The sequence below is a fragment of the Corvus hawaiiensis genome, chromosome 1 (genome assembly GCF_020740725.1).
Source record: "Corvus hawaiiensis isolate bCorHaw1 chromosome 1, bCorHaw1.pri.cur, whole genome shotgun sequence".
Classification (NCBI taxonomy): domain Eukaryota; kingdom Metazoa; phylum Chordata; class Aves; order Passeriformes; family Corvidae; genus Corvus; species Corvus hawaiiensis.
Window position 1 is genome coordinate 85,403,357 of NC_063213.1, and position 14,010 is coordinate 85,417,366.

The 14,010-nt window shown below is 37.2% G+C and overlaps 1 protein-coding gene across 1 annotated transcript in view; it reads left to right on the plus strand.

Annotated features, from left to right (window-relative positions):
• Positions 1 to 14,010, plus strand: part of ABCA13 (ATP binding cassette subfamily A member 13) — a 175,497-nt gene that overhangs the window by 143,504 nt on the left and 17,983 nt on the right. The window contains exons 49-51 of the mRNA XM_048321455.1: positions 2,172 to 2,322; positions 9,436 to 9,570; positions 11,912 to 12,015. Coding sequence (XP_048177412.1) covers positions 2,172 to 2,322; positions 9,436 to 9,570; positions 11,912 to 12,015 — 390 coding nt within the window. The remainder of the gene's footprint in view (positions 1 to 2,171; positions 2,323 to 9,435; positions 9,571 to 11,911; positions 12,016 to 14,010) is intronic.

Genomic DNA, 14,010 nt, shown 5'->3' on the forward strand with positions numbered 1-14,010 from the left:
TCCAGTTGGATTGTTTTTGGTTTCACAGATACAGAGATGAGGAGGAGGGAGGTGGAAAGGTCTATGAGTTGTTTAGTGAATACAGTAGAGTCTGTGTGTTTATGGGAACTCTTGAAGTGTTCAGGGTCAGCACTAATGGATAAAGTTGCAAGATAAGGATGAAGCTGAGTAAGAATATTAAATGATGCATTCTCACTTTGTCCTCACTGTATGAAATCTGAAGGTCAGGGGGCAGGATACCCACTCAGACTGGGTGCTTTACATAGGCACAGCACTAGAACCCTGTGTGTACAGTTACTGCTGGGGACACTTTTTATTTCCTGATGCAAACTGAGTAAGGATGCTCTAATATAGTTCTAGCTTAAGAACATTAGATGTCTGTTGTTTTTTTTCAGCTGTCCATATTTAACTTTTTGTTCTTCCTTGTAGGGGCCCATTGCAGACAAGATGTTTCTATCCAGCTACAGGGTTGGTGCTGAGTAAATGTGCCTGAAATTACCCCTGAGTGGGTTTTATTATCTTCTGCCTGAACCTGGCCCTAATACCAAAAGCCCAGTGTCTTGTTTCTCAAAAGACAGCAGCTGCACCAAAAGAAAACCTTGTACATTAATTTTCCTAGCAAAAGAAACCTCAGACACATCTCTGAGCATCAACAGCGTCTAGATAATATTTCACTGTGAATAGTATTTCTCTATGTTAGTATTAATTAAATAAGGAATCCATGGCTTCTGAATGGTTATACAAAAAGAACAGCATTATTCAATCCATATCTTATGGTAAAGATAACCATAGAAAAAGGATTTAATTTGCCATAGATGTGGCTGGAAACTGAGCCAGTAAAAATTTTTTATATAAGTAATTTCAAATGTCCTATAAGTGGATACAAATGAATGAACAAGTACACTTCTGTTACCTTCTTTCCCCTATGATCCTTCTACTTTTTGCTAACTCTTTGTTTAGAGAGGTGTCTACAGGCAGATAACTGCTGTGGCAGTTATCCAAACCAATCAAGATATGGTGATTTTATATCTTTTCCATTAAGAGCAAAGGACCATTCTAATTACTCCACGGCAAGGTTTGTCATAATCATGTTAATTTATCTTTTGATAGCATTAAAATATATTTTCATGCTGTGGTTCATTATGTAAAATGCAGAATTTTTTCTCACCAGACTCCTGAATCTAGTTAACAGGAGATACATATTTATATTTTCACTAGTGCTGGTATTTGTAGATCCTGCAGTTAATGCATTTACTTTGTGTCTAAATGATTAATCACATATTTAGTTCTTTTAATCAGAAATGTAGAAAACCACTAAGAGGAAAAACATTCTGTTACTCAGAATCTTTTGAAAACTTTTTTCTTTCAAAGCTCAGATTTTTTTTTTATTAAGTATCTTCATTTTGACAGGTTTTTCTGTACATGTAAATCAGCATCATTGAGTGTTGAATTAGATGTTGGAATAAATAGGATAGATTTAGTGTCATTATGGGTAATGAGAAACCCTTGCAATCAAGCTTGCTTCTTAGCAATGAATGTAATTTCAAGTAATGCTGTGGTGCTACAAAGTGAAGACCAAAGTCTCTTAAATCAGGATAATTTTATACTTTTTCGTGTATTGTCTTTTAGGTTACTAGGCTTTAATATCCTGTGTTTGGTTTTACTCTTGTTGTTTGGAGAATGCAGGCAATGTGTATGTGTGTGCATAGACACACAAGGCATGCAGAGCAACATTTCCCTCTCTCTCAAGTCCTGCCTCTTCAATATTCAACGTGTTTGATATGAATATAATATTGGATATAGTATAATGTCCAATATGAGCACTGTATGGTTTGAAATGTGTCTCCTTAGAGCAGCTACTACCGAAAAGATGAGAGAACTAAAACTGCTCAGCATTAATTCTCATGGACCTGTCTTCCTATGTGTTTGTCTGTTGACCTTGACACACACACTGTTACACCAGTGACATGCTGGTGGCTGTGCTAATCCAAAAGGGACACAAAGTGTGCCTTGTGTGGGGAGGTGCTGCACTAAGTGACCGTGGCAAAGAGACTCAAACTTCTCTCCCTGTGGCCTTGAGGCTACATGCATTTGTTTTCTACCCCAAGGGTGGAACCCAGGGCCATGGGATTTGTTAAGCAACACTCAAATCTTTTTCTTTTTCTTAACAGGTCTGAAATGGATATACTGTCTGCTAGCTCTGAAGGTATTCTCATTGGATATTGTCCACAGCAAGATGCCTTGGATGAACTTTTAACAGGTTGGGAGCATCTTTATTATTACTGCACGCTGCGTGGAATTCCAAAGCAGGATATCCATAAGGTAACTATCCCAAACAGATTTGCAGAGGGAGCTATTTCCAGGTTGGACTGTGGAGTTTATAGAACAACTGTACTTTTTTAACATGAGGAACTGTCTAATGTTTCATCTTAACAACTTTAGTTAAAAACTTTAAGGTTTTTCATTACCACTATTTTATTTAAATAATGTGGATTTTTTTCTGTCTGTTATGCCAGTTCAAAACACAATAACATCACTGCAGATAGTAAAATAACATTACTGCAAATGAAACTTTGGGCACAAAAACCCTAAAGGAAATTAAATTTATGAATGGTTCAGTGCCTCCAGTATCACACTTAAAGTACTGGGAGAAAGCTCCACATGTTTTGAGTCATGTACCTCTGAAAAACTCTATTCTTCAGAGATATGGTGTTTCTGGATGAGAGCCTGGTGAAAATAAGCGATTCTTGCAAGTCTTTGCCCCTTGTCTTGGGCAGTATCCATTGTCCAGGACAAAGCCTGGACTTTTAACTCTCTTAACAACGTTTCCTTCAGACTGCTTAAAAATCATCATTCTTTTTTTTGATAATTCAGAAATTATCAGTCTTTTGTTTGATTGTTTACCCTTCATAACTTCTTGGTGTTAAATTTTACTTCAGACAACTAGCAGAGTACTGAAAACTTAAATATGTTTCCCTCGATACAAAAGAAATATATTAAGGGATGGTTGTTATGGCACTAAAGCCCTCAACTATAATTACTTGTTTTCTCCATGAAGTGGCAGCTCCTCTATAGCACTTAGGGAAGAGTTCCTCAAGTGGTGTGGTACATCTCATACATGTCCCTCTTCAAATGGATGAAAATAATTCATTTAGATATGAGTTATGTTACAAATGTTAACCTTCCTGGACCTCAGATGATCTAAGTATTGGCTTAGACTATTCTTTATAGTCAGCCTTCTGTGCCTTAGCATCACATTTATGAAAGAGAGATCATTCTTCCTTTCAGTTGTCTTAATTTTTTGTCTGTATAGATTGCAGAGCAGACTTTGTTGCCATATGCTTGCGATCAAGGCATCAAAGCACTCCTGCAAATAATATTTAGCTGGTCTGGTTTGCCTCCATCAAACACTGAGTTGCAGCTATCTCAGAGGAAAACAAATGTTTTTGTCAGTGGGCCCTCCCGACTGTGTGGCACTGCTGTTGAGTGCTCAACAGCTGCTGTGCTTCAACCCAGAAACGGCTGATGCCTGGAGAAAGTGAGCCTTTTAGCTGCCTATAAAGAAAATAAGGCTTTGGAATGCTTTAGAGGAGCAGCTGTATGGAAATGTAAGCTGTTATTTTCTCATCATTCCCTCCTGCCTATGATACAGCACTCCAAACCTGCCTCTGAATATTTACCAGTGACTGTTTACACTAATATGCACAGACACGTATATTCTAGAGAGTACCTTGATTTGATAAGGAAAGAAACATGCATTTACTTTGTTTTTTAAGAAATTGGTGAGCAGTCAGGTGACTTACAGGTTGTGTTGCTGCTGAAGTTGTCTATTGAAGCACTAACTTCAAGGACCAAATCATTTGCTAGACAGATTTAGCAGCAGCAGGAGTTAAGTGCCTGACATAAAGTTGAGTGCACTTAATGTTCCAAAACAGTAATTAAATGAATGGAAAAGGAGGAGAAAAATGGGTCATTTAATATCAATGTTAAGCTTCACATGTAATGTGAAGTTTTGTTATACTTGACAAATCTGCTCTGAAAATTTTTTTTTGCTGCAAAATTGGAAAAATTAGAGTAAAGCTTTTGGGTTATTTAGAGAGATACTGATTTAGCATAGTACTTTAAATTGTTATGTTTTTTTCTTTAACATATCAACTTCCTAGATCTCAATTTGTTCTAAAATACAGCACTCAGCTAGTTAAAAATTAAAATTATTAGCACAATATCAAATGATGTCCCTCATTAGCATTAAAACTTCTGTTGCAAATCTCAAAAGAAGCTTTATCAGGTCTTCTGAGGCAACTGTTTGGAATGTCAGTATTCTTTCTCTTCACATTAACTCTTCAGGAAGATTTCTGCTCTGATTCTAGAATCTCAATGATTTCCTTACATTTTCTATTCTATAGGTTCTGGAAATGTGAATCTGTAAATTCATTTATTCTTTGCATGTTTACTTTTTTGCAAGCAGAATTAGTGTGTACACTTTAATGAGATTTTGGGACAAAAAATATTGTTCCCCAGAAGCTTGACCACGTGTATACACTTTCCAAATGTTAGAAATCTAACAATTCTGAGTTTACTCGGAAGCCAAATAAATACTGTTTTGTGTGGAATTGATGAATGATTGCTATTCAGGATGTTCAAACTACACTGCATCCACTTACTCAGAACCTGACACTTTGAATGACTGCTTTGGACATGAAAAGTTATTTTTCAGATGACTCTAGAATACAATCCATGTTTATTATCATTTATACTGGGTATAATTGGGCCAGTATTCAGTATTGGGCCATATTTGCTTTACAAGGGTTTGTTTAAATAAATAGCAAGAAGTTATGCATTGTATTTAGTGTGTCAGAAATGATGAAAACTAATACACTGATGGATGCAGCCTTTCAAGTCAGGATAGACCCGTTATGATGTTTCTAGTCTTTGAACAGATTGAGTCTTTACTAACTCCAAGTTTTTCTGGAAGACACTCTGAAGGTCCTTAGCACCACTCATCTCTTAGTTGATTATTAGATGTAATTTTTAAAGGGAGTGGAAAGCCATAGGCATTAGTGGTTACACAATTGCTGCTTTTCAGTGGAATGGATGTACCTCCTAGTTCCCTGGTGGATGGAGGATACCATGCCTATTTTGACCTTTACTCCCACAGATATTGGCATGTGTGCAAAAGTTGAGTTACCTTATAGTCTCTTCTGGAATGAATGTTGTCTTTAGGAACTCCACAAAGTATTGGGGGATTTTGTTTAGATGCTACAGATTGAAGGGTTCATTCCAATTCCTGTTCTAAAGCTAGTTGAACTAGCCCAAATTAATTTAGGGGAAAATACTTTGCTAAATATGTTAGAATTTATGAGAAAAAAAGTAAATAGTTTTAAGGAATGTTGGAAAATAGGGAAATAGCTGGCTGATAGATGTGAAGTCTGTTGTAATTTTGACTGCTGGTGCAGGGAGGAAGGAAGGAAAGAGTTCAAATACATTATTTTAAATTAAATACATTATTACATCCATGAATAGACATTAAATATTTTTATGGTTCAAGTGTGCTTACAATGTATATATTTGCATATAACTCTGTATCTTTTAACTTGGCCTCAATGTTACCAACTTGCTAAATAAATTGATGTATTTCCTTACTCTTCACTGCTGAAAGTCATTGAAACATTATTGAAATAGAGTATCATGGTGAATATGACAAGGAGGGAGACAAGGTGCTTGTGTATATGTCTCACATTCACCACGCGAAGGAAACCGTTAGAACTGTAATTCTCTGGCATAAATGTGTGTACCTGTATCTGAAGATTGGTCACATGTTTAATTCTGACATTCATTTAAAGTAATTTAAGAGGGATTTTTGTATTTATTTTACAGTATACTATGATACAAACCACTGGCTATGCAGACAAATGAAGTTATAATGGTGATATTCAAGCTCCTCTACAGTATAGCTAATATGTAATATATACCTTATATGTAACACTTCTAGTTTCATTGAAATTACTGTTTTGTTGTTGTTTAGGTATTATTGATGAAGCTGAAACATTACTGGAAATCTTATGCATTAAAGAAAAGAGAAAAAGTTTTGGGGTCATCTCTTGAAAGATAATTGAGCTCCATATTCTTATATTTGCTGAACCATAGTGTGCAGTGCTCTTTTGAAATTAAGAGTTGAGGAGGGTAGCAGGAATAGGAGACTTTTTTAGGTGAAACTGGGACATATTTAGGAATAAGAAAGTTGACCCTTCCTTCTGCTTTTATGTTGCTAATGTGATTCAGCTCCAAATCAGTTCTAATTTGATATGTTTTGCACCAAAGGAGTGTATCTAGATATCAGGACAGATTGTGTTGTGCACTGTGATGGTCTGCAAGGTTTATCTTAGAGGCTCTACACATTTAAAGCAGCAGCAAAGTGGGTACTATGAAATGATTCCCACCCCTCTCTTTTTACCTGTTTACCATTTAAACCTTGTCTTGAAAAATTTCTATAGCAGGAGACTTGCCAGGCTTTATCTCTTTGTATGAAACAGTAGATGGTGTAGTCATCCTCCAGAGAGGAGAATTCTATGTGTGGAATTGCAAAACTTGCAAAGTCAGTTCTTTTAAATGTTACTCCCTACAAAGAGCTTTATGTTCATACCTGACACATGATTGAGTCCCCTAGGGGGCTACAGACTACAAGAAGACCCATCTAACTTGAATGGTTTCTTTCTTCTCTCTCTGGCACTATTCCTTGACCTTCTCAATTCTTCCCCATACAGCATTCATTGTCTCTTTAAAAGCATGGCATTTTGCTGACTTTAGATGACACTTCAAAGCACTTAGAAAGAGTGGTTCTAGTCATAGCTAAAGGATACTTTTGACTGCATTTCAGCTGTGATGCATAGTCCTCTTTTGCTTATTGTTTAATAGCTCTTGAAGCTTATTGTAGTTTAAAATGTATGTCAATTTTGGTGTAAAAAATGAGATTACATATTTTTTCACTTTCTGGTTGTACTAGTTTGAAAACAAACCAGTGGGAGGCACCAAGTCACAATAACAATTTAATGAGGAAATTAAAGAAAAGAAAAAAAAAAGCCTAAAAGAAAACACTGGTTCAAACTGACAGAGTCAAGATACAACCTGAGTCCCTGTTAGGCAGGGTGGTGGTAGCAGTCTGGTAGAATGGTGGCTGCAGTCCTCTGAAGTGCTGATCCTGTAGAAAAAAGGGTCTGCTCTTCCTCAGAAGGTCCAGTGGTGGCTCTGTAGCTCCTGTCCTCTGGAAATCCAGTGGAAAGGGTTGTCTCTGGTGTTCAGCAGCTCAGTTTATATCCACGATGGGATGCTTGGTTCCTCCCTCTGGGTGGAGCATCTCACAATGGGGTAATGAGTCATGAGGCCAAGTGTTGATTAGGCTCATTAACAGAAGATAGTCCAGAGGGAGTTATCTCTGAGTCATGCAGCAGGACAATGATGGGCAATTAATAGAAAGATAGTCTGGGGGGAGGAGGCAAGGAAACACTGCCCCACCTGATTTCAACAGCTCATGAGGATGGTAATAGAATATACTGCAACCCAGGACACTGGTCTTAAATTCTTATGAGCTTTTCTGTGTAATTTGTGTGATTGTTGGTGGATGTGTAGGAGGATAATCCTGTAGTCACTAACATTCATGCATGCCCAGTGGTAGCAGCCAAGTCAGTTTTGTAGACAGGATAAGCTGTCCTTCATATGCTTTAGAGGACTTCGCTTGTGTATGTTTCTTTGGTGTTAATGAGACCTATATTTGGAAGTGGAAAAAAAACACATAACAGAACAATGCTCAGCTATTATATCTTAGAATATAGCTTAGGTGATTAACCATTTTTAAATCCACAGCAATAATTTCTAATTGGAAGTAAATTACTGTGAATTAACTTTGATATAGCAGAAGCCTTGAACTTTTCAGTATATTATTGCCTGTGGCTAGTTTAACAGTTGTTTTTTTAAAAAACCTCTCTGCATCTAATGTAGACAGAGTAATATTTCTGAAACGTGGCTTTTTGGCTTTTGTATGAGAACATGCATTGCTGTCAGGTTATACATCCAGGTACCCCAAACACAAGTGACTATGGATACTAGTCCAAGGATCATCACTAAAATGCTTTAGAATCTCCTCACTGAAGCATTGTTCCTGCTTACAGACAACTTGCTCTCAGAGATGTCTCTTACTTTTATAAGTATTACTCGAAAAATCTTGCTAAAAGGGTCATGAATATCTTGATCTTTTCCAAAGGTGTTTGCATAAAACTCTCCTATAGAAAATATTATTATGCTTGTGGCAGTTTGTCTGCGATAGATAGTGAATATTAATTCACAATATTGTTTAATGAACTTTTTTTTCTATTGGATTTTCTAATTAATTGGAGATTGTCCACCTGATGTGGCTAAGCCTTCCAGTCTTTCCTTGTTTTTTGCTGGAGGTAAAGCGGAGGAAGCAAAGCAAATGAACCATACTGCTGGAAATGCTCTGGCAGTTGACGTTGGGCAATAAGTGCACCATGCAACTCCGTGTTTTACAAGAATCTTCCAGCTCTCCTACATACAGCATGAAGACACAGTTGCTGTGTTACAAAGTTGATCACTCCTTGACGATAAACCCTCCAGGAGCCTATGCCAGATACCTGCTGCTTTGCAGGGAGCATCTGGAGGTAGCAAGTGGAAAAGTTGCTGCTGTGTCCCTCATGGTTTTGAACATCTCCTTGGACAGTCCAGCAGTAGTAGCTGATATAGATGGATTAAGATTATTGCTACATTTAATATTGTCTAGCAGCAGTATTTTAGGGAGCCTTGTATGTCAGGACTGTCTCTGACAGGGTAAAGAAGAAAGGCCATAGGGGACAGCATGAGCGTTGTCTCCAGCTGTCCAGATCATACATTATTGATTAACCAATTAAAACCAATCCATCTAAGGTCAGCTTACCCCTCTCAGTTATTACAAAGGTATATTAATTCAATCCTGTTACCTTTTGTCTTTAAGAAATCCTAAATCTGCAACTGTGACTTGCTTTTCTGACATTTTCATCTGTTTTTGTGGCCAATGGAGAATTTTTTCTCTTGAATTCTCAGTTACTCAGACATTTGATCAAATAAATAGTGGAGAATAAGTTGAAATGAGAGATGTTTTAGATCATTGACCCATGGACACAAACCGAATACTAATGGCTGTGCTAGGCAGTGACAAAGCCAGGTTTTCTATATGAGAAAATCCTTATCATTTTTGAAGAACTAAGGGGTCTCAGAGCAGCTTTTTGTCTAAGATTCAAAAGTAGAAATATGCAGCAAGGGTGGATAAATAAGGAAAACAACATGTACATTTTCTTAACATGCATGAACAGAACATTCTTTCAATCTAAGCACAAATGCTGCCTAATCTGGCTCATCTTTGTTTGCCTCCAAATTTGCAAACCACAGGTTGCAGAGGACCTTGTTAACCGGTTACACCTCAATGCCCATGCTGACAAACTGGTGAGAACGTACAGTGCTGGCACAAAGAGGAAGCTCTCTACTGCTGTGGCTTTAGTTGGTAAACCCCAAATACTTTTACTGGTGAGTAAAAGTAATATTGTGGTTATGATAAATGGGCTATGTTGAATTTTGTTGTCTTGTATGTTGCTCTAAAGAAAATCAGGTCGTTTCCTGATCAGACACGGAGTAATTGATACACAGATGAACAACTGTCCTCTTTGTTCTGTTATATGAATGGCTTTAATTTTATTCTCCAGTGCTCACAAAAATAGAAAGTGAAATTGGTTTTTTTTCCTTTTTTTTTAATTCCTTGGAGCAACTGGGTGAGCAGGAAAAAAAGCCCTAGACACAAATAAAATTGTAGCATTCCTTGGTCCAAATACGTGTTTAATTGACCCATGTTGTTTCAAGATACTCCTAATTCTTGCTGGGTTGTGTTTATTTCATAAATCTGTCTAGTTAATACAGTTTGTTTCATTCACACAATCAAGTAATACTTATGACTTATATTAATTTTAATAACTTATCCCAGGTCATTTTGGTTCTTGCATGCTACTGCCCATTTAGGTCTGAAACTGGCCACTCCAGTGTAAACAATGCCTTTTGTACTGAAGATCGGGGACCTACAAAGCTTTGAGAACTGCATCGTTACATCACTACATGCTCGTTTGTACCACTGCCTATTGTTTCACTAGAGAATATTGAGCACCACTTTCTTAAAACATGGCTGGGAAGAGCTAAAAAAGTTCAATAGTGCAACAAACCTTTCAAAACAGTCAGGGGTAGGAAAGCTGCTCCTCAGAGTTGAGGAGGAAACCAGGGTTTCCAGGAAGAGATCACAGGCTAAGTTGAACCAGATAAAATTGTTGTTCTCTGGGGTTCATGTTTCAGAAGATTAGACACATTTTGCTGCTTCTGACTGCCTACCATTGCCTCACTTCTAAGCTGAAATATTTTATTTGCATTTTATGCTTTAACTGACCCTGGTTCAGCTCGTAAAAGGAGGAGATAATCTTAAATCAGTGCTTTTTCCTGATCTTAGGAAATGCTCCAACTGTCTTTATGACAGCGTACTTTTGCAAGTATCCATTTCAGCCTACTTCTTGCTGCAGGGCACAGACTGTTGCATACAAAATGAAAAGAGGAAAGAAAGATATCTAAACATGTCAAATTCTTTAAAACATTTGCTGACTTTAGAAAGCTAGGAGATTTTAAAGGAGTTTTTCAGTATTTTAAAAGGAGCTTTTTCTATTATTGTTTTGTCTTAAAGCAAAGACACCAACATAAACTACTGAATCTGCTTCTAATTGCATCCAGAATCATAGCCATTAATTTGAGCAACATTGTGGGTTGCTTTAGGTTTATTGCTTTTTATGTTTTCTTTGTTAGCAATCCACAGATAGTGGGAGACTGAACTGAATTTTTTTCACCTCTGACATTACTAAAATTAGCTTCAAACTGGATTTTTTGTTTGCGTTGTTTCTTGAGAACTTTGCTTCCAGGTTTTGGCTGGGATTCCTTGGTGAAAATACTTTGGTCAAGGCCATACCACTCTAACAGGTGCTGACACCCCATGGAATTCCACTGGATAAAAAAGCAACTGGAAGAATTTCCTTCTTCCTAGTTTCATGGTGACAGAGACTGGATTTGTCAATCAGATATCATTCCTTTTGCCTCCATGAGCGAATGAAGTAAAAATTTGGTTTAATGAGGAAAGGAGGAATAGATAGGCAGGGGAAATGTAGATTTTGTAGCAGCACATCTTTCTCCATGAAAGCCATCCGAGTGGGAAATGGGTTTGCCAGATGGTTTGCACTAACTGAATTAATGTTATTTAATCCTGTGAATTCTCTCCACCGTGGGTGAAAATTCCTCTTTAAAGAGTGTGGGAGTAACTGCTAGAGGATGTCAAATCCAAACCTCTTATCAAACACCTGGATATGGGATGGGCACTGTAGGCATCTGGGAGCTATAGGACTTCTCCCGTTGTCTGTGCTCATGGCAGATGTGTATGCAGATCAGAAACAGTCACTGAACCCTTCCAGAAGTGAGAAAAACCACTTGCAAGTCTCTCTTATCAAAAAGAGCGTGTTTATATAATTAAACATATATATATTATATATAAAATTTATAACTATAATAAGCATTTATAAATACACATAGATTTATATTTTGTTTATATTTAAACACTGTTTATGTATAATGCTTCTTTACTAAAATGTGCCTTCCATAAATTTAGACATTGAACTGTATGTGTTAAAGCAAAACAGTGGTCAGGGTGTCACTTAAGTTACCTTCTGAAAATGTAACATTTAAAGAGAAAAATATATGATTTTCTCGTGAATTGTGTAAATTCTTCATGCTGGGGAGAAGCTGTGGTATGCTTTTCCATGCTGCTGTGTCATTTTCATTTTTCCTGTAGGATGAGCCCAGCTCTGGGATGGATCCCTGCTCTAAACGCTACCTTTGGAAAACCATCCTGAAGGAAGTTCAGGATGGCTGTGCAGCTGTGCTGACATCCCACAGGTAAGACCCTTATCCCAGCAGCCAGTGTATTCCTGTCCTGCAGAAGAGTATATTCTGAAGACATGCTCACTCTGCTGTGAAATACAGAATAAGTCTCAACATTTTATGGTAATTCCTTCCTATCCATGAAAAGAAACCTGTTTAAATCCCAAATATTTTTCATATTTAATTTTTAAAGAATAGAATGTTGCTCAAGGGGCCTCAGGCACAGAAAAGATGATGTTATTGATTCTTCTTTTTCTGTGCTCTTTTTACTCAGTGTTGTAGTGTCTCTTCTTGCTTGGCACATCAGGTTACCTTTTTGCAGCTGCCCACCTTAAAAATCCTTACAATAGGAGGGGTGAGTGAAAAGCCTTCTGATTTTATTAAGTTTCTGCTTTGCATCAGTGTATGAAAAGAGTAAGCCATGGCATCCTGAAGATGGATTCATCAGCTATTCACTTATGCACCACTGGAAATGGTAGGAGGGACCCCATCCTCTTAGAAGAGTCCATCTACATTAAATGTCTTGTCAGTTCTCTGATATGATCACTGGTATATTGATTTAATGGAGGAAACATCAATACTGTTTTGTAACATCTATAGTGAAGTGGAATTAATTAAATGTTCCCTTAGGTAGTATGTATATATATAGTATGTATAATTATATATAAATATATATAAATATATACATATCTGTCTTTAAATGAGGGAGAGATCATGCAAACATGTCCATAGAGGAAAAAACTTAAAAATCAAAACAGCAATGAAACATTTAGCCAAATGAGATTTGAAGTATAGACTAATTAATAAAGAAATGCAGCCAAACTTCTCTCAATGTTTTCTATTTTCAATATTTTTAGATATTCTTAAAATGTATTTGTTGTCCCAGTCCATTATTGATAGAAAAATGCTCCAAAAAGTTTCTATTATTTTACTTATGGAAGCTGAATTTTGAAAATCAGGTACCCATGTTGGATAGCCAAGTGCTTACCAGCACACTCATTTAGGGAACGTGGGTTATGCATTGTGAATTCAGCTCAGTGATTTTCAGGAAACAGTATGCTTTGACTTTTCAGTCCAGATTAAGAACCTTTAGTTGTCAAACACCAGCTAAACAGAAGAGACCTGTGGTCTCATTACTAATATGCTGTAAACAAACAAACAAACAAAGTCCCTCAAATTGTACTAACTACACATTTAGCTCTACAAATGAATGACTTGAAGTAGACATAAGTACAGTGATACTGTTCACATTGTTGTGCCAGGGTGAAGAAAGGAGAAATTATTTTATACTATTTATGCAATTTTCTGAAGGCCATTGTGGCTTTATTTGAGATGAGTTACTTGTATAAGTACAGGAATTTTACATATGAAGTGAACATTCATACACGTCAGCAAACACGTGTAAGGTATAGAGATGCTTTGCTGTGTAAAAATCAGGTTTTGAGAACTGTTTACTTAATTTTCAGAGACAATTTTTTACTTACATTTCAGAGACAAAACTTCTGTTTTAGCAGGGGAGGAGTGAGGCTTTATCCACTGTCCCTAGGGCAGTAAATTTGTGTAATATTGCCACAGCTGTGGAGTGTTGTGCCAAGGGGAGCATTAGGAGTTACTCAGTGAATTTCCTGATTTGTGGGAAGATGTGTTAGCTCTCTCCCTGTCTCTCTCAGACATAGCAGTTTGGCAGTTCTCACCACAGCCCTGTCACATTATAAGGAAATTGTTCCTAGGGGTGTACTTAATTGCCAATGCTTGTTCAGTCAAAGCACTTCGGTTTGGACTGGCCCATGGCTGAGGCACACAAGACATCTCTTCTTTAGCTGTCTCAGAAGGGTTGGGGAGGGCACACAGTGAATTGTAGGAGCATAAAACATCTTTGACTCCTCTTTGAGATGGTGGGTACATCCTGACTGCTTCCCTATGTCTAAAGTGCTTCTTTGAAAGAGTTGCTCACACAATTCTGCATAATAGGTAGGGTAGAAGCCCATCTTCCATAAGCTTTATAAATCA